This window comes from Ornithorhynchus anatinus, chromosome 8 (assembly GCF_004115215.2).
Source record: "Ornithorhynchus anatinus isolate Pmale09 chromosome 8, mOrnAna1.pri.v4, whole genome shotgun sequence".
NCBI lineage: Eukaryota > Metazoa > Chordata > Mammalia > Monotremata > Ornithorhynchidae > Ornithorhynchus > Ornithorhynchus anatinus.
The window spans coordinates 3,767,206-3,790,361 of record NC_041735.1 but is presented as its reverse complement, the minus strand read 5'-3'; the positions used below and the strand labels follow the sequence as shown (position 1 = coordinate 3,790,361).

General features: G+C 45.1%; 1 protein-coding gene across 4 annotated transcripts in view; it reads right to left on the bottom strand.

Moving 5' to 3' along the window:
• ZNF280D (zinc finger protein 280D) overlaps positions 1-23,156 on the bottom strand; it is a 64,487-nt gene that overhangs the window by 39,456 nt on the left and 1,875 nt on the right. For 3 of the 4 annotated variants that reach the window (XM_029070262.1, XM_029070264.2, XM_029070265.2), the window contains 6 exons: positions 10,752-10,901; positions 5,203-5,268; positions 4,746-5,101; positions 3,770-3,887; positions 2,771-2,941; positions 2,519-2,619 (listed from right to left, as the gene is read on the bottom strand). In XM_029070262.1, the coding sequence (XP_028926095.1) occupies positions 2,519-2,619; positions 2,771-2,941; positions 3,770-3,887; positions 4,746-5,101; positions 5,203-5,268; positions 10,752-10,890 (951 nt within the window). In that variant the 5' untranslated portion in view covers positions 10,891-10,901. Of the gene's footprint in view, positions 1-2,518; positions 2,620-2,770; positions 2,942-3,769; positions 3,888-4,745; positions 5,102-5,202; positions 5,269-10,751; positions 10,902-12,773; positions 12,992-23,156 lie in introns of those variants that run through there. The other variant, XM_029070263.2, reaches the window with a different exon arrangement.

Sequence of the window (23,156 nt, the reverse complement as noted above, 5' to 3'; positions counted from 1 at the left end):
CCCTGGTCAGAGGGCCTTTTGAGCAAACTACCCAATTTAAACATGTTGACACGTGGTCAATACATTTTTGCCAAATTGGAAAGCACGTTACCAAGTGAGAAAAACCAAGTTCATCCTATTTATCATCATCACTACTTTCCCACTGCGAGAGTGACTACAGGGGAGATTACGGGTCAGAATTTTTAAGGCTTCGGGATACTGGATTTATGAATGGATTTATTTTTAGGTGGTCTTCACCCTAAATTTATAAGGGATGAAATGCTGAAAGGGGCCAAAAATCTCTCCAAAAAAGGCTAATTAGCTGATTCCCAAGACAGACGAGAAGATATCGTTTGGTCTTTAAGATATAAGATATGTCAAGACTGGGTTGAACCCAATGGCCCATCCAGATGGTGACACTAGAAGGCTGGCAGAAATCATGTGACAAATGGTCTCTGACATCAATCCTTGCATTAAGAAATCGATCACATCCTTAACTTCTCCTCAATGGACCTCATGTCTGTGAATTTATCCAAACCCTTCCTCAAACTTCTGCTACCTCTGGCCGCACAGCTCCCCCGATTCTAAATTTCACAGGCTAACCACCTGTGTCAAGAACTGTTTCTTTTTACTACTTGTGAATGCCTCAACGGATGTCGACTCGTCCCGATGTTCTAGGATTTGGTGAACAGCAACTGCCTATTTACCCTGCCCCACCCCTCATGCTTCTGAAGACTTCAATTCACATCTCCTCTCAGCCTTCCCCTGGGGAGACCTAAGAGTCTGATCCGTTTCACTCTCGTCACCCGGAAGCTGCTTCAAACCCCGACCGGCCTGGCTACCCTTCTCTGAACCTTCCCCGATGATTCTGTCCTTAGAGTGCAGAAGTGAGAGGCGGGTCTTCCACGGGTCCCATCTGAACGGATCCTGAGGGTACCCAACATTCCCAGAGCCTCTTCAAGTCGGTGTTAACTAGAGGTTGCTCTGGGCTTCATGAGGTGCAGTAGAGCCCAAGTGGTCCTAGGGGGGTTGGAGCCAAGCACATGAGCAGCTACTCAATGGCTGAACTAGTTTCATGGCTCCTACTCCAACGCAGCCCACACACTTCACTTCTCCAATGCCAATCTTCTCACTGTACCTCCATCTCATCTATCTCATCGCCAACCTCTCGCCCACATCCTGCCTTTGGCCCGCATTGCCCTCCCTCCTCCTACCCGACTATGACTCTCCCCACCTTCAAAGCCTTACTGAAGGCACGTCTCCTCCAAGAGGCCTTCCCTAACTAAACCCTCATTTCCTTTTTTCCCACTCCCTTCTGCGCTGCCCTGACTTGCTCCCTTTATTCATCCCTGCTTCCAGCCCCACAGCACTTACGTATATATCTGAACAATTTCTATTAAGGTCTGTCTCCCCCTCTAGACCGTAAGCTCGTCTTTGGACAGGACATGTGTCTGCTTGTTGTAGTAAGCGCTCAGTAAATTAGATTGACTGACTGCACAGATCACATATGGGCACAGTGTGGGTCACTGACCCCATAAGAACCACAGCCAAGTTCAATCTTTTCAACCCTGGTGGAGAAGAACCAGGAAGGGACTTGGCCCTGTAGAGCCTCCTGAAGCCATTACTGAGGGCTGAAAACAACTGCCCAAATCCTTCTCTCTGCAAACCAGTCCTGCATTAAATAAGTTTGGGGGATCCAAAGCCTCTTTTTGAATCTCTGCAGAAGGAATCTGGATCCAACAAGAAGATCTGGATGAGAAATTTCAGTGGATGGGAAAAAGTTTTTCACTGCCCTCAAAGCACATGATAAGAAAAATTCCCCTCCTGTTCCAAGTGGTCAGGGAAGACATCAAATGCAAGGAACAGCAGTGCCAGTCATCTCATCCTAGCAATTCTTATTGCTATTAGGTGCCCCTTTTTTTAAAGTTTTATCAGCCAATCTGTTTTGATAATATCCGGCAAGACTGAGTGTAGGAGGTTAATTATACAAGCAGTCACACAGTTGTAACATTTGTCTTACAGAGAGATGCATCATTAAAAGGAGCGTCTCTAAATCACAGATGTTACGTTAACTTGTTTTTTTCCTATTTTTGAGACTTGGATAAGATGAAGAGAGAAGGGCTTGGGACAGACAAGAGGAATTCTCCATTCAACTCTGTGTCACTTTTTACAATGGTTCAGGCCACTGAGTTTACACCCTACCTGTCAAGATGGAAATTTCCTGCTGTTACTTTGGGGCTGCTGGGAATGAGAGTCCCAGCAGCCCAGGGGACTCTCCCTGCACCTGGGCAGGGAGAAGTCAACCATGACCCACACCCATCACCGAAGAGCCCCAAATTCCCTAAATAGGGGAAGATAGAGAGGGAGAATCTGCAGAAGGAAGCAGAGACTGTCCCAGGCCACCCAAATCCATAGCCTCTGCATGGTGCCAGCCCTTCTCAATCTTAACCCACGGGCTTGGAATCCTTGAGGTCCCTGGGCCAGAGCCTGCTGGCCTCTGTCCACTCTAGGGGCTATGTGGAATTTTGAAAAGAATTACCTTCATGTGATTCTTTAAAGGATCCATAAGGTTGAAATGGATATTGCACTTTGGACAAGCTCTGGGAAAAGGCGCCCCATTTTTTGTTGAGGAATTCATACCTAAAATTAAAAAGCAGTGCATTTCAGACCTCCAAACTCATCCTCCCCAATTGACAATTTATCGTAAACATTCTGAAAATAACCCTTAATAGCATCGTACATTCATAAAGAATCCATGATTTACGGCTATCATAGTGTAATCCAACTCTACCTTTTAATGGTGAACTTTGTGACGACACAGTTGTAGGAGATTTAACAGATGGAGAAAGGGATGCGGCACTGCTAACAGGAACACTCTCATTAGGCTTGAGCTTCTTTAGAGTAACACTGTTTACTTCAGAGGTAGATGGGCGCTTCAGTCCAAAAGAACTCTCACTCGGACCTAAGGTGATTTAAATTTAAAAAATCCATACACTGAGAACTTGTCCCATCCTATTATTCCAGGGTATTTAAATGACGATTAAAACTTCAATAAAACCGTGATAACTGTTGGGCATGAAACTGTATTTTTCCTATCAAGCCTTTCACTCATTGCAGTGGCAACAATTTTGAAGGACAAATATTGGCACATACCACACCTTCCCCCCTCGCCCCCCACACTCTCTCCCTCTCGTGCACAGTGGTTGACCAATACTGTAAATTTATTTTTGCTCACTGGAACAGCCTCCAAATCAACCTGGTTGATCTGCCTATCTGCAGCCCACCCCCATAACCAGAAAGTACCAGGGCCCAAGTCCAAAGTATCAGGAAAGATGAAAATCCTTCAGAGTTGCTGACTTTGGGGAGATTGACCTACACTTTACTGACTGCACCAAAAAGAGCACACGAATACTCCAAACCAGGGATCTAACAAAGGTCTCTGGAATTGGCAGTGCAGAAATCAACTCCCTCTACTACAAGGGGAGCAAAAGAGGAGCAACACTCTCCTAAAATGAAAAACAATACCATTTATCACTCTCATTAACAAGTACTTACTGAGCACTCTTACTGAGCAAAGCCCTGTACTAGGTGCCATGGGTGCATTTTAAAGACTAGGAACTTGCATTTAATTAACTTTAGAAAGTCTCAGGAGGGCTGTTTTGGGTGGCTTATTAAATGCAAATATAATGAAATCAAAGATTAAATCCTAAAGCTGAAAGGTAAAGAATTGCTTTAAACGACCCAGATCTTTTCCCCTTCGCTTGAATTCAAACTAATTCTTTGAACACACCTGTAAGAGTGAGCGTTGGTCCACCTTGGTATTGTGGTATTCCTGGACTTTGCCTCAAGCCAAAGAGTATGCCTGAAGAATTATTAGGTACAACTTGCGGTGCACTCACAAGGTAACCCTAGTAAAATATTTCAAAGGAAAAATATACCATTTACTTTGGTTCATTTCGATTCAATTAACTTTTTCATTCTATAAATACCACTGTATGCCAATAATATATACTTGACATTGATGCTGACATTATTGAGTAGCTATATAAATCTATACAATGAATAATTCCTAAACACCATAATTTCTGAAATTGATCTCAGACTGTTTTTTTAAAACTCTAGAACAAAAGACCATAGTGTCAGTCTATTTCAGAGAGGGGGCACATTAGTGCAAGCAACAGTCACTAACCTAATTTAAGGTGATGGATTTCAAGACATTTCATTTTTAGTTCTGAAAATATATACTTGCTATGTTTATCCCAAATCACTTAACTGCCACTTAATTCAAATCAATTAGAAATAATCTTAAAGGGAAACATCAATCTAAAATTGATGATTTCCTCAGTAAATTCTTTCATGTACTTTCATAAATAGCCCAGGTTCCTACTAGGCAATATGCCGGCATCCATTACTTTGACACAGAACAGATCATTATTTTGTAAATGAATGCAACCAATAACAATCCTCTAGTGCAACATTTGAATCTCTCATCTAAAGTTCAGGAAGAGGCCTAATAGACCCTTCACTCATTAATCATCGTAAACACACATAAACATGCGATGTCATAAGAATGTGGTCCCCTTCCCTGCCTCAAAACGGCAGAAGCCAGAAATCAATGACTGAACGGTCACCTTATAAAGGTTTTCCAGAAGCAGTCAGACTTATGATCTTCCCAAGTTTATTTACATTCAACCCTCAATCTGATTCTAATCGGCAGTTCTGAGTTGGGCAGTTTTATTTCAGCATCATAAACAGAAGCGCTTTACCTGATTTAATATCACCGATTGGGCGGGTGTCACTGGCCCAGATCCCGGCTGAGGCATCAGGGGAATGGTGCTATTTCTTAACAGGGGCTGTGCCGATACTGGAATGGTTACTGGCTGGGACAGTCCAGAGCTCGGTCTGGATAGCGGCTGTGTCGATAAACAAGCGGCGAGAGACCTCGGGAGGGGCTGAGAAGTTCCAGAAACGCTCCCGGGTCTCGCCAGCGGCTGGACGACGACAGGACTAGCTGGCGATCTGGGTACGGGTTGGAAGATCGGGGACAGCGCCACCGGGGAAAGGGCCACCGGGTTTGATGCAGGAGTCATGTAATGTTGACTCGACGGCTTGAATGAAGTAACTGTGCGCGGGCATTTTAAGATTGCAGAACGACAGTTAACATTGAAATACAATCCGACGGCCGGTTTGAGATTTAAAATACCGAGAACACACGGTGTTTACCTCTACTTGGTGCCCCATTCCGTATTTCCAGGGAGGACGAGCTGAGGTGGACTCGGTTCAAAATATCTATCGGAAATTACATTTGTCAAAGGGTTAAAGTTTTGCGTAGGGGAAACGGCGAGTTCTTTTAATCACCGAACAAACCACATCCACGGTGCATCTTTTGTGAAGACGCTAGGTATCTGACTCCTGATTTGAGATGTCAGCTAGAGGGAATGTTTGCTGGGACCCCAAGAAACGGGGGGGGCAAGCTGCTCCAGAGCTGATGAAAATGTTCTGTAGTGGAATGGGCCGTTCAGAAGCCAGGTCCACCCAATTGCCCTATCCCAGGAATCTTGACGCCCTAGAGTGGAAAAGATCTCCAACCAGCTAGTCTGATCCTGTCAGTTAAGCCTCCTGAACGCTTCAGAGGAAGAAATTCCCCAGACCTAACGTGCTCCTGTGTGGCTTATTTATTCTAGAGTCCATGCAGATAGCTGTGGTCGCCCCAAATGAAAAACATTTCTCATTACACTTTTTGAAAAATTCAATAATGTGCATGGAACAGTTTATGACTGAGTTCCACCTAATACACTAAAATTTTTCTGACAGATACACTTTGGCCCTGATGACATTACCTGTTACTAAAGCGTGAGTACACATGGGTTAAGTTGAATTTGATTAACATGACCCAACTCCACTACTGAAGTGGCACTCCATTCCACAGAAATTCTTGGCAACCTGGCCAAAATTCAGGCCTGCCAAATACGCATTTCTTGTTTTGGCCGACATGCCCAAAGGCTACCACAGTAATAGATTCTCTGAACGCGGCAGCACAGCAAATGGCAAAAAAATCACCCAAACCCCCTCCTGGAAATTCTACCAGTCTTAAAACAATTATATTAATTTACCAGGGGCTTACTTGGGGCTGGGCAGTGTTGCAACTCAAGTTAGCATTCCAGAAAGTTTAAAAACAAAAGAAAAAACTCCAACAACAACCTGAAGAGGACCCTTGAGGATTCTAAGAGGAGGGCATACACTACTGTTCATATGTCTCAAATACAAAGTACTGAATGCTACCAGATGGCATCTTTTTTTTTTAATTGGGGGGGTGGTGGGAGGGAGAACTTGAGCACAATGGAGGATTCATAGCAGCCCTGGGGGAAAAAGCACTTTGCCCTTGTTGTCCGTAAGGCTTAGGACGAGGTGGGCTACGTTGCTTTTTTTTTTTTTGACAAAACCAAGCTCAGCAGTCCCTGACCAAATTTCTGAAATCCAGTTTAATTTTTAAACTGAACCATGCTGACCTAGGTTTGACAAGCGCCTGCCAAAGTTTTTGGGCAAAGCTACTGAAAAGAGAGGGCAGGGGCCATGAGAGTACCAAATATAAAAGGAGAGAGAAAGCAACAGAGAGCATCAGACTAATTAGAAGTACTTATTTTGGTGTGATCTCTTCCCTGGGAGTTGGGCATCTAGGTTAAATCAGTGGGGAGGGGGGAAAAATAATCACCAGCAAAACCAAGCAGCAGTTCCGTGGGAACCTAGTTATGAAAGGAAAAAAAGTAGAAAAATTGACTCTCCATAGAAACTAAGCATTTTCGCTGATAACCCAACAGGTAACAGAGCTAAGGAAGCTTTCGAGGATTTTTTTAAATGGTACTTGTTAAGTGCTTACTAAGTACCAGGCACTTTTCTAAGTGCTGGGGTAGATACAAAGTCATCGGGTAGGACACAGTCCATGACCCTCATGGGGCTCACAGTCTTAATCCACACTTTTCAGATGAGGTAACTGAGGCACAGAGAAGTGAAATGATTTGCCCAAGATTACCCATCGGTCAAAGGTGGAGCTGGGATTAGAACCCAGGTCCTTTTGACTCCCAGGCCCATGTTTTATCCATTAGGCTAGGGCGCGTGGGGGGGAAATGTCCTCAGAGCTTCTCTTTGGGTTCTATGGCCCGCCAAGCTAACACCCTAGGCTTTCAAACACCTGTGCCCACTTTTGGTATATGTTATTATCTACATGTCAGTGCTCATTTCCTTCTGAAATTCAAGTTAAACCACCAAGCGAGCTACTCCAACAATATAATCTGGCAGTTGTAGTCTACGGAGCACATTTTTACCTCCAGGCAGTTTGAGATGAACATTTGGATCATATTCTGTGGGCCTGAAACATTTTATGGTTCGTCCATAAAACGCCACTAAAAATAAGTCAAATTCAGGCTGAACAATTTTGAAAAGAAAGCAAATTCCACCAGGTCTATTTTCTCTTTGGTTTCAAACCACCCTTGTGAGTTTGCATTGTTACATGGGCACCTCCAAACTGAATTAATGGCGAGTGGGGGAGGGCCTTCACTGCAGCTAACCCCACCTACAAGGGCAGCCCTCTGCATTTAAGATTAATAATCTTTTTCTAATTACAAATCGATGAAAAACTAGGACTCGATGAAAAGAATATTCTTTCTAGCCAAGTAGCGTCCACAAGTCTATCACGACAAGCCTCCCTCCTCGCCATTCTGGGTCACCTCCTGATTGAGAGACCTCTTTTAAGAAGAGGCGCTGAAGGAAATGATGCAAAAGATTCGGGGTAGTCAACACCCCGGGGCCTCCAGGCTCCACCCATCTAGACCTCAAGCCCTCAATCACCTCGCCCCCTCCTACCTCACCTTCCTACTCTCCTACTGCAACCCAGCCCGTGCACTTCGCTTCTCTAATGCTAACCCTCTCACTGTGCCTCCATCTCGTCTAACTTGCCGCAGACCCCTCGACCACGTCCTGTCTCTGGCCTGGAACGGCCTCCCTCCTCTAATCTGACAGACAACCACTCTCCCCCCGCTTCAAAGCCTTACTAAAGGTATCTCTCCTCCAAGAGGCCTTCCCTAAGCACCCCTTTCCTCTTTTCCCACTCCCTTCTGCATCACCCTGACTCGCTCCCTTTGTTCTTCCCCCATTCCAGTTCCACAGCACTTAAATCTGTAATATATTTATTTCTATAAATGCCTGTCTCCCCTCCCCTAGACTGTAAGCTCATTGTGGGCAGAAAATGTTTATTGTTGTACTGTACTCTCCCAAGTGCTCAGTACAGTGCTCCGCACACGGTAAGCACTCAATAAATACAACTGATTTACTGACTCACTAGACCTGCGGAACCTTTCCTGGAGTAGTGAGTGTACTTTGCTCAGGACACTTGTTTTGGTACTGAGGCTTGACTCGTGTCAAGAACTGGGCCAGTGAATGTCAGGTGAGGCAAATGTCACACTTGTCAGTCTTTTAATGATGGATCACACACCCTTTTATGCCCTTGAAAGAGGGCACACCAATCACTTTTGATGGGGAAAGAGATGGAGGAGAAAGGACAGAGGCATACTTGAGAAAGCAGGAGGCAAAAGCCGTCGGTGTCCTCTTCCTGCCTGCCTCTCAGTTGGGAGCAGAATCAGAAGCCGCTAGGAGTCACATAAATCTCTCCTCCCTACCACTAATTATCCCCTCCTCCAAACCCTGCTCTTTCAGAGGGACAACAGTAGCAGGAGAAAAAGAATAAATAAAAGGAGGTGGGAGATGGAGACAGGGCAGGTTCAGGAGTAGGAGTGGAAGGCAAGAAGGGAAAAGCCTCAGGGTGAGGTCGCCATCCCAACCCCAGGGCTTCACTAGATGAATAGGCTTCCTGAGTCCCTATCTGTCTCCACTCGTAAGGGGAGAGGGGAGGGAAAGAATGCGTGCAATATCCACCCCGAAATCCCCCTCGTTTCCCAATGTCCCTTTGAGGGCAGGAATCATGCCTACCAAGTCTACTGTATTGTGTTCTAAGCACTTGGGAGAGTACAATATAACCGAGTTAGTCGGTAGACATGTTCCCTGCCCATAAGCAGCTTACAGTCTGGGAGGGGATACAGAGAGTAATATAAACTACATACATGAACATAAGTGTGAGAGCAACACAGAAGGGAGTAGAAGAGGAAATGAGGGTTTAGGAAAGAACTCCTGGAGGAGGTTGCCTAATTTTCCTAGCAGCTTTATGGTGTAGGAGTCCCTCTGGTGCCACCCCACCTCTCTCAAAGATGATCATTCAATGGTATTTACTGAGCGCTTGGGTGCAGAGCACTGTACTAAGTGCTTGGGAGAGTACAAAATAATAGGGTTGGTAGATACTTCCCCAGAGAGGAGTAGAGACAGCCCAGACAAACCAGGGCAAAATGGGGGCAGCGGAGGGCGAGCAGAAGCTGTCGCACTACCAAACCTAGGGAAGCGGTGCCCTTCGGGTTTCACCCACCCACCCCCTACACCGCGTGGTCAGCGGTGCCTCGGAAACGGCCACTCTTGTCCCTTGGGAAGGCAGAGAGGCCCCCCGGCCCAACTCTGAGGATTAGGCCGCTTCTCGGTTCCAACCTCAAATCCCATCTGGTCGGCAACTGGGCTCGCTTAATCTTGTACGGCCCACGTGAGGGCAGCCAGACATCAGGGTCACTTGGGGTCAGCGGTCAGTGCTCTGATCTTAAGGCAACTCCCCCAAGGGTCAAAAGGCTAACTTGATGTGACCCTGAGGTCTCCGGAGAAGAGAATCAGCCCAACCTCAAATATCCCAAATATTTGGAGCCAGGACATGCTCTGGCCCTGCGCAACCTGAGTAATGGATTTTTTTTTTTTTTTAACTGAGGTCAAAATACTTCCTTCCCAACTAGAATTTGTTCGAAGGCGCAACGGCTGAAGTCTCGAGTGGGGACAAGTTCTACTTCCTAATTAGGGGTGGGGGATCTGGGGGGGAATCCTCCCTTTGGGGCACAGAGACCGAACCACAAATAATCCCCCTCAAGCCACCTGAACCCTAGTGGGGGCAACCACCCCAAGCCCTGGTGGTAGTTTCCACCCCAAATGATCACTTCTTTCATGGACCACAGAAAACCATCCCCTTGACTACAATTGAGCATTGTCCCAGCAAAGGAAGTAGCCCTGATATTTTCTCTAAATTCTGATTGGCTAAATTCTTTTTTTAAAAAGCTTCCACCTACCTAAAAATGAATAAGGATCTGTTTTCCTTCTTTCCATCCTGAATTCTGTCATATTTCTCTGTAGTTACACAGATGAAATATTTAAGCTCCCATATGGGGATTCTTAAGAATCTTAAGAAGTGCATGAGTAATTCACATCAACAGTTTCATTTTTACCTAATAATATACGTAATTGAAGGGAAATCTTAATGTCAGTGTCATAAATTACAAGGAATCGTCATTTCCAGACTGATATTAACATTTTGCCACTGGCTATTTATTTTTACAATCCTTCCATTGATTCACAAGGGCATTATTTCTTCCATTAAATAACCACCACAGATGGACCCTGTTACCAGACCGTTATAATGAGTTATCCCATTTCCCTTTCCCTCATAATTAACCTTGTTAAAAATTAAAATCAACTTTACGAAAAAACTCTCTTTCCAGGCCTAAACGGTGATGCTATTTCGAGTTCCTAAAATAGGCTCAACATCCAACATTCACCCCTTAGAACCATTCTAGAAGTGCCTGTCTCTCAGGCACTAATGAAAACTTCCCCACCTGGTGATGAAAGACCATGCTTACGTGAACTAGGCTTGGAGCTGGAGATCTCGCCAACAAAGATTGGCTCGTCGTCGTCGTCGTCATCAGCCTCAACTTCTTTTACTCCTTTCTGCCATGGCTCTAGCTCTTCCTCCTCACACTCCATAAACAATTCCGCCATTTTGAATCAAACTAGAAAAGAACACAAGCACCCAGGGTTTCCTCTTTTCAGAGTTCAAGAAACTGTAGGACTGCAAGCTCATTTTGGGCAGGGAACTTGCCTGCTAATTTTGTTGCATTGGTCTCTCCCAACCATTTAGTACTGTGCTCTACCCATAGAAGGCACTCAATAAATACAAGGCACTCAATAAATACCAATGATGGATTGACATTAGGGAAATGTGGAAGGATCCAGCTCCCTCCCTCACAAAAAGGCGGGTTCTGAAGGACCCTGAGGAGGGGGGGAAATAAAAAGCATGGCGGAGGGAGGAAGTAGTTGGGGAAAGGAAAAAAGAACACAATCTTTATCTGACATCACCTCACATAGATTTTGATCTATGTGCTACATAATTTGAATCAAGTCTGTTTTTATTTCCTTTAGTGAAGTTCTGGTCCTGAAGATGGTATGCAACGTTTAAACCCTTGGGCAACACAACTGGGAGTTTAAGGGCCTTAAAATCTAACAGCTCTCTTCACCCGACTTATTGGGGCTGAGTTTCTCTGCTGGAAAACCGAGATTCAAGCACAGTGACTGTAACACAAGCTTTCATTAAATGATCTGGTTAGAACACTATTGAAGGATTATGGAACATTCTTCCACAATGCACAATTGCCTGGATAGAAAATGACTTGGTGTTGGAAGAAACTGTGTGCATGTGCACGATGCCTGTCAAGCCACAAATACTAGAACACAATTTCTCCACACTACAAAGTTCTTTAAAGAAATAATTTTTTTTTACATTGTGGCTTTAAGATCTTACTACAAATTAAGCTCTGTGCTAAGTGCTGGGGTTGATCAAAGTAACAGGGACTGTCTCTATCTGTTGCCCATTTGTACATTCCAAGCGCTTAGTACAGTGCTCTGCACATAGTAAGTGCTCAATAAATACTATTGAATGAATGAATGAATAATTATTGAGCACTTACTGTGTGCAGAGCACGGTACTAAGTGCTTGGGAAAGTACAGTTTAGAGTTGGTAGACACGTTCCCTGCCCACAAGGAGCTTACAGTCTACAGGGGGAGACAAAATTTAAAACAGATTAGGGAATAAAGGAAATAGAGTATATACGAATATTTACATAAATATTGTGGACCTGGGGTATAATAAAGTGCTTAAAGTGTTCACAGCCAAGTTGATACCAGAGGGAAGGGCGGATAGGGGAAATAAAGGAATTCGTCTGGGAAGGCTTTCTGGGAGGAGATGTGACTTTTACGAAGGTTTTGAAGGTGGGAAGGATAGACACAGCATAATCGGATTGGACACAGTTCCTGTTCCACACAGAGTTCACAGTCTTTAAGAACACAGCCCCTGATTTTACTAGATTTACTATAAAGAAGAGTTCCCCAACTAGAAGAAAAACAAAAAAGGCACTGGTAATTCTACAATCCATCTACGCATAAAGGGTTTATTCTAATAGGTGGTTTCAGGAGTATGAATTTGATCTTGACCTTTTTAACTAAAATTTCATCTCTTATCAGACCCTTTAGCGTGACCTCTTCTGTCATGGTACTGACTCTTTAGAGCAAATATTTCCTGGAAGAATAATCTAACATGCTCTGATAACAAAACCTCAGTGAGGCATAATAAATGTGCCTGAAGTTTATCAAAACTGACTCAAACTGTCTAATGCTAAATTGATTACTAGCAAAGTGAATAACCAATTTAAAAAATCCAAACATTCAACCTACTTGAAATAAATCATAACACACCAATTTAACCAAAACCATAGTCCCTTAAAATGAATATACAAATTCCCCCAAAGTAAAATGGATCAAATTCAACAATGTGTATGACTTTTTTTTTTTTACTGCCAAGTTCCAAATAATTTTAAAATGCAGCTTACTCTTACAATTGGCCAAAAGTGTCTGGAGGAAAAGGACACAGGTGAGTGGGAGGACGGAGTAAGAGTTGAAATGATAGAGCAACCGTCAGTGTTCCCTAAATTCTTGTCCTCAGCAAGACTTGAGCATACATTTTGTACCGCTGCACCTGAAAAAATGAACTTCTGAGACTGTTCCCCGAGAGTCTGTTGCCAAAATAGTTTCCACCTCCGCTCATCTGAAACACAATTATATTTATAGGGTTGGTCGTTTTGAAGTCCCCAAGCACTTAGGACAGTGCTCTGCACAGAGTAAGCACTTAAAAACCACTGACTGATTGGGCAGAAGACTCACGGTGGTCTGTTCCAGATGCTGCTGTGAGCAGACCCTCTTTCCAGAGTCCCTATCCTTTGGGTGAGACGTGGGCAGGGAATATATCTGTCATACTGGACTCTCTCCAGCGCTTAGTACAGTCCTCTGCATGCAGTAAGCGTTAAGTGAATACCACTGATTGATAAAGCCTCGATGTCCTCAGACGTCCAGGGGCAGAGGCAGGAAGCAGAAATATTTCTGGGGCTCCAGTCTCAACCTTGCTGTTCACCACAGTGACCATCACAGTGATACACTAACGGGATTGGTACAGTAATAACTTGCCGCTCAGAACTTTTTTCCCCCATGGTATTTGTTAAGCATTTACTACGTGTCAAGGACTGGTTTATCCTGAGATAGATACAAGTCAATCAGGTTGGACCCAGCCCCTGCCCACATGGAGTTCACAGTCTGTCGATGAAGAACAGGAATGAACTCCATTTTACAGTTGAGGAAACTGAGGCACAGAGAAGTTAAAAGGCTTGCCCAAGGCCACACAGCAGGCAAGGGGCAGAATCAGGATTAGAACCCAAGTCTTCTGACTACCAGGCCCGGGCTCTCTTTAGGCGTTGCCCGCTTACCCACCTCTTTCAAATCCTGTCACTGCTGTGATGACAGGAGGATGGAGGGGGATAGAACGAAGGTATCTTTGCTTGCGAGTGGGTGAGAAGCATTTAAGGAAGGGGATGGAGTCCTTTACAGAGTCACGTCAAGACAACACTCTCTTTAATCCCTTTTCTCGGCCCCAGCCCAGCCTAGCTCCCTTAATCCAAGACGCCTCAACAGTAAACCTTAAAGAGCATTAGACACTATCAAAGATGATCACATCCTGTGGGTAAGAACCCGAACTAGTGAAGTCTAGTTTCCTGTGCAGCAGAGTCAGGAGAGGGAAATGAAGGATGTGGATAGTATAGTCCACGTGAGCACACGGCATGGAGTTCTGGCGGACATCTAGAGAAGCAGCACGGCACAGTGGATAAAGCCCAGGCCTGGGAGTCAGAAGGACCTGGGTTCTAATCCTAGTTCCTCCCCGTGTCTGCTGTGTGACTCTGGGCAAGTCACTTCACTTCTCTGGGCCTCAGTGACCTTATCTGGAAAATGGGGATTAAGACTACGAGCCCCATGTGGGACAGGAACCGTGTCCAATGTGATGATCTTGTACCGACCCCAGTGTTTAAAACAGTGTTTGGCACGTTCTAAGCGCTGAGCACTGTAACCGCTTCCCGGATCATCTTTCTACAGAAATGATCAGGACATGTCACTCCCGTCCTCAAAAACCTCCAGTGGTTGCTTCTCCACCTCAGTATCAAGCTAAACTCCTCACCATTGGCTTTAAAGCTCTCCATCATCCTGCCCCCCCACCTCACCTCGCTTCTCTCCTTCTACAACTCAGCCCCTGCGCACTTCACTCTTCTGGTGCTGCTAACCTTCTCACTGGGCCTCCACCTCGTCTGTCGCGCTGCCGACCACTGGCCACGTCCTACCTCTGGCCTGGGACACCCTCCCTCCACAAATCCGACAGACAACCACTCTCCCTGGCTTCAAAGCCTTAATGAAGGCACATCTCTTCCAAGAGGCCTTCCCAAGCTAAGCCCCACTTTTCCTTATCTCCCACTCCCTTTGCTCTTCCTCCCCGCACAACACGACAGCATATATATATATATAATTTTACTTATTTGTATTAATGTCTTTATTTGTATTGATGTCTGTCTCCCCCTCTTTAGCTTGTGAGTTCATTTTGGGAAAGGACTGCCACCCAAGCATTAAGTACAGTACTCTGCACACTGTAAGCACTTAATAAATACAACTGAATGAAGGAAATATTACTATTGTGGTGCAGCTTTCTTCCTCTGGCTGCTGGGGAAAAAATAAAAAACACCCTTTCCATCATTGGGCAGAAGGCAGTGCAGACAACCTAGAATCAACCCATCTGTGCTCCTAGGACCGCAGGGGACAACCTGATGATCAGAATGGCCCCCTCCTTCCCTGCTGGGGAGGGAAAATGGTAGGGTGAGGTGACAATTCCATTTACAACATTTTAGGATGGCACTTGTTTTTTATGGTATCTGTTAAAGCACTTACTATGGGCCAGGTACTGTACTAAGCGGCGTAGACACAGGCTAACCAGGCTGGACACAGTCCCTGTCCCATATGGGGCCCAAGATCTTAATCCCCATTTTACTGAGGAGGGAACTGAGGCACAGAGAAGTGACTTGTCCATGGTCACAGAGCAGCCAAGAGGAGGAGCCAGGATTAGGACCCAGGTCCTCTGACTCCCAGGCACGTGCTCTCTCCACTAGGCCACGCTGCTCCTTCACTTATGAAGCAATTACCATGTGCCAAACACTGGTGTAGATTCTAGATAATCCAATGGGACATTATCCCTGGCCTCCACTGGGCTCACAATTTAAGAAGAAGCAGGGCAGGAGGCTTATCCAATTCTACAGAAAGGTTAAGTGACTTGCCCAAGGTCGCACAACAGGTCAGTGGCTGACCTGGGGTTAGAACCTGATCTCCTACCAGAACATTCCTCTTTCCGCCAGGTACCATGATGCCTCCCTAAACTGTGGTCACCTTGGATCAGAGATGGCTCTCCCCGGAGCTGCGAGAAGTCCAATCAATCATATTTACTGAGCGATCCCTGTGTGCAGAGTACTGCACTAAGTGCTTGGGAGTACAATATAATGGTTGGTAGTAGCAGCGTGGCTCAGTGGAAAGAGTACGGGCTTGGGAGTCAGAGGTCACGGGTTCAAATCCCAGCTCAGCCACTTGTCAGCTGTGTGACTATGGGCAAGTCACTTTACTTCTCTGTGCCTCACTTACCCCATCTGTAAAACAGGGATAAAGACTATGAGCCCCACATGGGACAACCTGATCACCCTGTATCCTCCCCAGTGCTTAGAATAGTGCTTTGCACATAGTAAGCGTTTAACAGGTGCCATCATTTTTTTTTTTAGACACGCTCCCTGCCCACAATGAGATTACAATCTAGAGAGGGAGAGAGACGTTAATATAAATTAGAACTTATGTACATATCCACAGTTCATTTATATTAAGTGCTGTGGGACTCAGAGAGGGGGTGAATAAAGAGTGTCAATCTAAGTGCAAGGGTGACGCAGAAAGGAGTGGGAGAAGAAGAAATGCGTTCTTAGCTGGGGAAGGCCTCTTGGAGCAGATGTGCCTTCGGTAAGGTATTAAAAGGTGGGGAGAGTGACACCGGTCAGTTAGAGAGAGGGAGGGTGCTCCAGGCCAGGGGCAGGATGTGGACGAGAGGTCGGCGGCGACACAGACAAGATCGAGGTAGAGGGGTAGGTTGGCAGTAGAGGAAACAAGCTTGAGGGCTGGGTTGTAATAGGCAGTCCAAGGTCTAGGATTCTGAGTAGTGATGTACTGCTCCTCTTGCTGCTGCTGAACTGACAGTTCTTCTTTCCTTATTATCTGCCCTCCTCATCTCTTTCTAAATGGAGTCCCCTGTGGGCCGGGCCTTGAGTCTGAATCAGTGTTCCTGAATTTCCCCGCAGCGCTATTCATCATACAGTAGAAGCCCTCCATAAATATCATTACTAACTACTCTTACTACATCTAGAAAAGAACGCTTTTATTTTTAAGTCTAGACCATGCCAGTTTCTTAAGCCATCCTGAGGGAGATGCAGAGATAAAAGTTTGGAAATTTTCTAAGTGCTTTCCCTAGAAAGCCAAGCAGAGACATTCATGACTAAGAACGAGCCTCCTTAGATCACCCAGTGGCAGACTCGCGGACCGTCAAGGGAAACTCAGTCCTGGCCAACGGGAGGGAGATGGGGCCAGACCTTTGGCCACGAGAAGCAGTGTGGTCTAGTGGGTAGAGCTCGGGCCTGGGAGTCAGAAGGACCTGGGATCTAACCCCAGCTCCGCCACTCATCTGCTGTGGAACCTGGGGCAGGTCACTTCACTTCTCTGGGCTTCAGTTAACCTCAACTGTAAAATGAGGATTAAGACTGAGAAGCCCATGTAGGACAGGGACTGTGTCCAATCTAACAACTTTATATCTTATCCCACTGCTTAGTACAGTGCCTGGCATATAGGAAGTGCTTAACAAATACCACAAAGAAGCCTTGGTCCTAGTTCACTTACACTGAGGTAGTAAACCAAAGTCACCAGGCATGGGCTCCCCAGGGGTGGGCTTTTCAAACAAAAACTCCCCACCTTTGGCTTTAAAGTCCTCCATCACCTTGCCCCTCCGACCTCACCTCGCTTCTCTCCTACAACCCAGCCCGCACACTTTGCTTCTCTGGTGCTAACCTTCTCACTCAGCCTCCATCTCTCCTGTCTCGCCGCCGAGCCCAGGCCCTCGACCTGCCTCTAGCCTGGAACACCCTCCCTCCACAAATCCAACAGATAATGACTCTCCCTCCCTTCAAAGCCTTACTGAAGGCCCATCTCCTCCAAGAGGCCTTCCCAAACTAAGCCCCACTTTTCCTCATCTCCCACTCCCTTCTGCATCACCCTGACTGGCTCCCTTTGCTCTTCCCCCAACCTCCCAGCCCCCAGTACTTATCTATCTGTAATTTTATTAATTTGTACTGATGTCTCCCCTCCTCTAGACTGTAAGCTCATTAAGGGCAGGGAATGTCATTGTTTATTGGGGCAGTGTACTTTCCCAACTGCTTAGTACAGTGCTCTGCACACAATAAGTACTAAATACTTATTGAATTAATGACAGAAGGGCTGAGCCCTGCCCAGCTGGGGTTCAGAGAAGCAAAAGGTTGTGATTTCGATATGACAACTCCCTGTTTCTCTCCCATTAGTATAAAGAAGGAAGGTGGGGTGCTTACTCACAACCACCATCTCCTCCTCCTCGTGGGCTTTAAATAGTAGATAAAATACTTCTTTAAATTCAAAAGAAAGAAAGAAAGCCTGAAGGTTTGGAAAGGATATGAACCGACTCTCTGCTTTGCCAGCATCCCTCTGGGTCTTCCCTCCTGCTCACCCAAGGCAAACTCCCACAGTTTGTTCAGTTAATAAAACTGCACCTTTCAAATGGTGGCCCTTTCCGGTGGGCCCTCAGAAACCCGAATATCATCGTTTCAGAAAAAGCGCATTATGATGGCTCATTACAATGGAAATTAAATCAAATTGGTTATTGAAACCCAGTTCTGTTTTTCCTAAGTGCGTAGGCCTGTGCACCGCACGTGCTTGATAAATACTAATACTACTATTTCACCATAAATTCAACCAGAATACAAGTCAGATTTTTTTAAAAAATCACAGTAATTATTCCATTTAGTTTTCAGTAGCTTCCAGAACACATTACTTTAACCCTGAGGAAGCCCACTCAGTAATCCCCTACATGAGCATCCCCTCTAATAATAATAATAAAAGTGGTATTTGTTAAGTGTTTACTATGTGGCAGGCGCTGTACTGAGCCAATGTTCTCTGCTGGGATTTTCCCAAGAGGCACATCCAGGTCTATCTAAAGAGTTGCCGAATGGGAGAAGTTAGGAAACCATCCACTAAGCTCAAAGGAACATTTTAAAGACCTAATGAAGCAAAACCCAACAACTTGATCACAGCTGTGGAAAGCCAGCCTGGGCTAGACTAATTTAGAACGGGAGCTCCTCTCAAAAGCGGAGGCTTGAACAAAGCCCAAAGTCCAATCAATCCATACTATTTTTTGAGCGCCTACTGCACACACAGAGCACAGTACTAAACCCTTGGGAAAAATCCAACAGGTAGAAGACCTGACAAGGAAGGGAAATTTAGGAGAGGAGCTGGGACAACACTGAAAAGGACCAATTTTAAAAGCCGATGATTTGGCAAGTACTGCTGGTAACAACGGCTTCCTCAGCTATACTTGCAAACCCTAGATAAAAATCTCACCATCAGTAGGGTAATCTCCAACCACAAAGCATAACGCTTCTGCTTGGCTGTTTCCTCTCTCTCTACACACACACACACACACACACACACTCTCTCATTCAGGTGTGTGAAAGTTAGGGCCATATTGATATCTGCAAGATGATCGAGGTGGGTACTATTTGCATATTAGTTAAGAGGCACTGAACAGTCACAGGATTTTAGTATTTCTCTCCCTTCATCTCCCCACTCCATATTCTCTCTCAGTCTTCTGACCCTTTCTGATCCACCCCCTTTCCTTGCCCCTTGCTTTCTCTGCTCATTATCTCTTTGTCCTCCTAAGCTTGTTGTGGGCGATGTCCACCAAATGTGTTGCACAGTACTCAGCACATAGTATGCTCACAATAAACATAATTGATTAATCGAGAGTCCCTCCTTCTTTTTTCTCCCCATCTCTCCTCACTGTGTTCACTTCTTTTTGCCCAGTGCTTCTGAAATGGTATTAGGCACTTACTCTGGGCCAGGTACTGTACTGAGCACTTGGGTAGATATGAGCTGATCAGGTTGGACAGGACCCTGTCCCACACGGGGCGCACAGTGCTAATCCCCATTTTACATATGAGGGACCTGAGGTACAGAGAAGTGAAGTGATTTGCCCCAGGTCACAGAGCAGGCAAGTGGCAGATCCGGGATTAGAACCCAGGTCTTTCTGACTCCTGGGGCCCCTGCTCTAGCCACTAGACCACACTGTTTCTCAGGCATTTAGTTCAGGGCTCTGAAAGCAGTAAATGCTCAATAAATACCACTGATTGATTGCTCCGCATGCCATTAGGGTTCGTTGCCATGCATGCCTTTAGGGTTACGGGGAGCAGGTAATGAAGAAGGATAAATGGAGGCCACCCTTAAGTGAATGGGGAGCAGGTAATGAAGAAGGATAAATGGAGGCCACCCTAAAATTCACTTAACGCTGCTCTTTTCGCAATACTGTTTGCTCAACACCCCTTGAACTGCACATCCACTGAGAGTCCAGGGCCCTTGGGGGCCACTCTAATGTCCAGGGTCAACCACATCCTCCCACCTGCTATCTTGGGAAAGAAGCCCCATCCACTAAAAGTCTAGGGCTCTTGGGGGCCACTCTCAGGCCCAGGGACCACCCTCATCCTCCCGTCCAACTGTAAGCTCGTTGTGGGCAGGAAACGTGTCTGCCATATTGTACTCATCCAAGCGCTTAGTAGAGTGCTCTGCACAGAGCTCTCAGTAAATACCACCGATTGGGAAGGAAGCCCCATGTCCCATAGATGCAACGAGCAGGGAGAAGCTATCCCAACATTTGCAATGCTGTTATGACGGTAGGAAAAGGCAGACTAGTCTGGAACTATAAAGATCCCATAAAGATGAGGACTGAACTACTATTTTGGAATTGCTGAATTTGGCTCATCATTTATTTTTTCCTTTTGTGCCTGGCTTGACTCCCGTTAAGACTGTAAAGCCCACGTGGGTCAGAGGCACTGTCTGAATTCGGGTCCACGGAATCCACCCTGTGATCAAAATAGCACGTTCTAGATTGAGTCTATTGATTGAGTCTATTACTCGCCCCCCCCCCCCCCGACTCAAAAAAAAAACCTCACTGGTTTTAAATCCTTAAAAGGGCCCAAAAGAAACATGAAAGGGAAGCCACCTATAAAATATAGGCTGAGTTGCTGAAGAATATTCAGCGTATGCATTTACTTCAAAGTCTAAAACTTTGGGTGTAAAAACCATTAGCTTTTGTAGAGATGGAACAAACCAATATTTTATTCCATGACTTAATTTCTTTAGGGATTAACAAACTACCTACAATTACACCCTGGGGCCTTGACAGAGTCCAATCTGGATAATTAATTTTTCTTTACACTTCAATAACATCTTTTATCCAGCTTCTCAAAGCACTTACAATCAGTAATTCTATCAATGCCCTTGAGAAGTAGGCATCATTATCCTCATTTTACATAAGAGTTAACTAAGGTAAGGTGAAGTTGAGTCCCTTGCCCAAGGCTACACGGTAAGTTGATAGGGGGAGTGACTACAGATACTCTGACTCAGAATTTGCTTACATTAACTCCAATTTATGCTACTTGTTACGATATATACTTGGGTACACCGCACGTACTTGAAAATATGATTTCAAGAAGAAGGAAAAAAAAACCCGGCAGGTGACTCCTAGCTACAGAACAAAAGGCCAAAAGAGGTCTTAGACTACCTCAGGAGAGTCATTACAGAAACTGTAAAAGTTATAAGGCTGTTGGGGAGTTTTCGCAGCACAAAACTGGCTTTTGGCCCTGATTCCCCGATATTCAATTCTGGAGACTATTAGAAATAATACTTCTGATTAGCTCAGTTGTCATTCTTCACAGGAGAGGCACACTCTGAAACCAAACATCATAAAGGGCTTTATGGATTAGAACCAACCTCTTCAACTACATTTAAAAGTAAACACAAAGATTCTGCAGAAAACATATACAATAGAGTGTGGAGAACACGGACTCCGTTTATGGTTAAAAAATTACTTCTGAAGTTTCAAGTTCTTTATATTTAAAGAACAATGAAGAGTTAAACAAATGTTAAATGGAATCACATCAGTGGCCTACTTAATCCACTAGTTCCTCCCATACAAGCAACAAAAGCTACTCTGAGGAACAACGTGGCCATGGCTTCTTCGACAACTATCCCACAGACTGTACCTTTAAATATGCCCTAAATTATTCTGGTAACTCACTGTGGCCCTTCCATTTCCTACAAGTACCACAAGCTTTACGTCCCTTTTCCTTTTGACCCTTCAAAACCCAAATTTCATCAAGATGTCCAGCTGATATAACATGGTTTGAAGAGACTGACTTTTCAAGTCCTTAGTATAATGGTCTGCCTAAGTGCTCAATAAATGATTGACTGAAGGGTGAAAACAGGTAGCAAATTTCTAATGGTGCACATGCCCAAGTGTATAAGGGTGAACTATCCTCTTGACAGTGTACAGCACTTGAGAAGCTTGTTTTATTTGAAATATTTATTTCAAAATAGGGAGAGGGACTACAGACATTCTGATTCACAATTTGTTTACATTAACTCCAATTTATGCTACTTGTTGCAAGAGTGAAAAGTGAAAAGCTTATTTACCTAATGGCAAAATAAGAGGGTACTGATGAACCATGAGGCCGTAAACTCCTTGAGGGCAGGGCCTGGGCCTACTTTACTCCACTCTCCCATGTGCTTAGTACAGTGTTCTGCACATAGTAAATGCTCAACAAATACCACTGACTGCCGTACATATGGAATGGGAATATTTCACTGGAACTCACGTGGATGGAAATTCTTTGGCATTGCAGTGATGACCCCAATCAATGGCATTTATTCATTCACTCACTCAATCGTATTTACTGAGCTCTTACTGTGTGCAGAGCACTGTACTAAGCACTTGGACAGTACAATTCAACCATTACAATTAGGCAATTTTGCCTAATGGCAAAATAAGATGGTACGGATGAACCACGAGACCGTAAACTCCCTGAGGGCAGGGACTGGATCTACTTTATTCCCACTCTCTCATGTGCTTAGTACAGTGGGTTCCTCACATAGTAAATGCTCAATAAATACCACTGACTGCCATACATGTGGAATGGGAATATTTCTCTGGAACACAACTGGATGGAAATTCTTCTGAATTGCAGTGATGACTCCAATCAGTGGCACTTATTCATTCAATCCATCGTATTTACTGAGCGCTGCCTGTGTGCCGAGCACTGTACTAAGCTTGGGAGAGTATAACCGTTGGCAGACTGTTGAACTAACCTAATTATTAGAGAAGCAGTGTGGCTCAGAGGAAAGAGCCGGGCTTGGGAGTCAGAGGTCATGAGTTCTAATTCCCCTCCACCACTTGTCGGCTGTGTGACTCTGGGCAAGTCGCTTCACTTCTCTGGGCCTCAGTGACCTCATCTGCAAAATGGGGATGAAGACTCTGAGCCCCACGTGGGACAACCTGATCACTTTGTATCCTCTCCAGCGTTTAGAATAGGGCTTTGCACATACTAAGCGTTTAACAAATGCCATCATAATTACCTCGTCCCTACCCTGGTGCTTAGCAGAGAGCAGGTCCTTGGCAGATATCACAATTATTAGACACGTTCCTTGCCCACAGCGAGCTTAAAGTCTACCATGGCGCAGCGGATGGA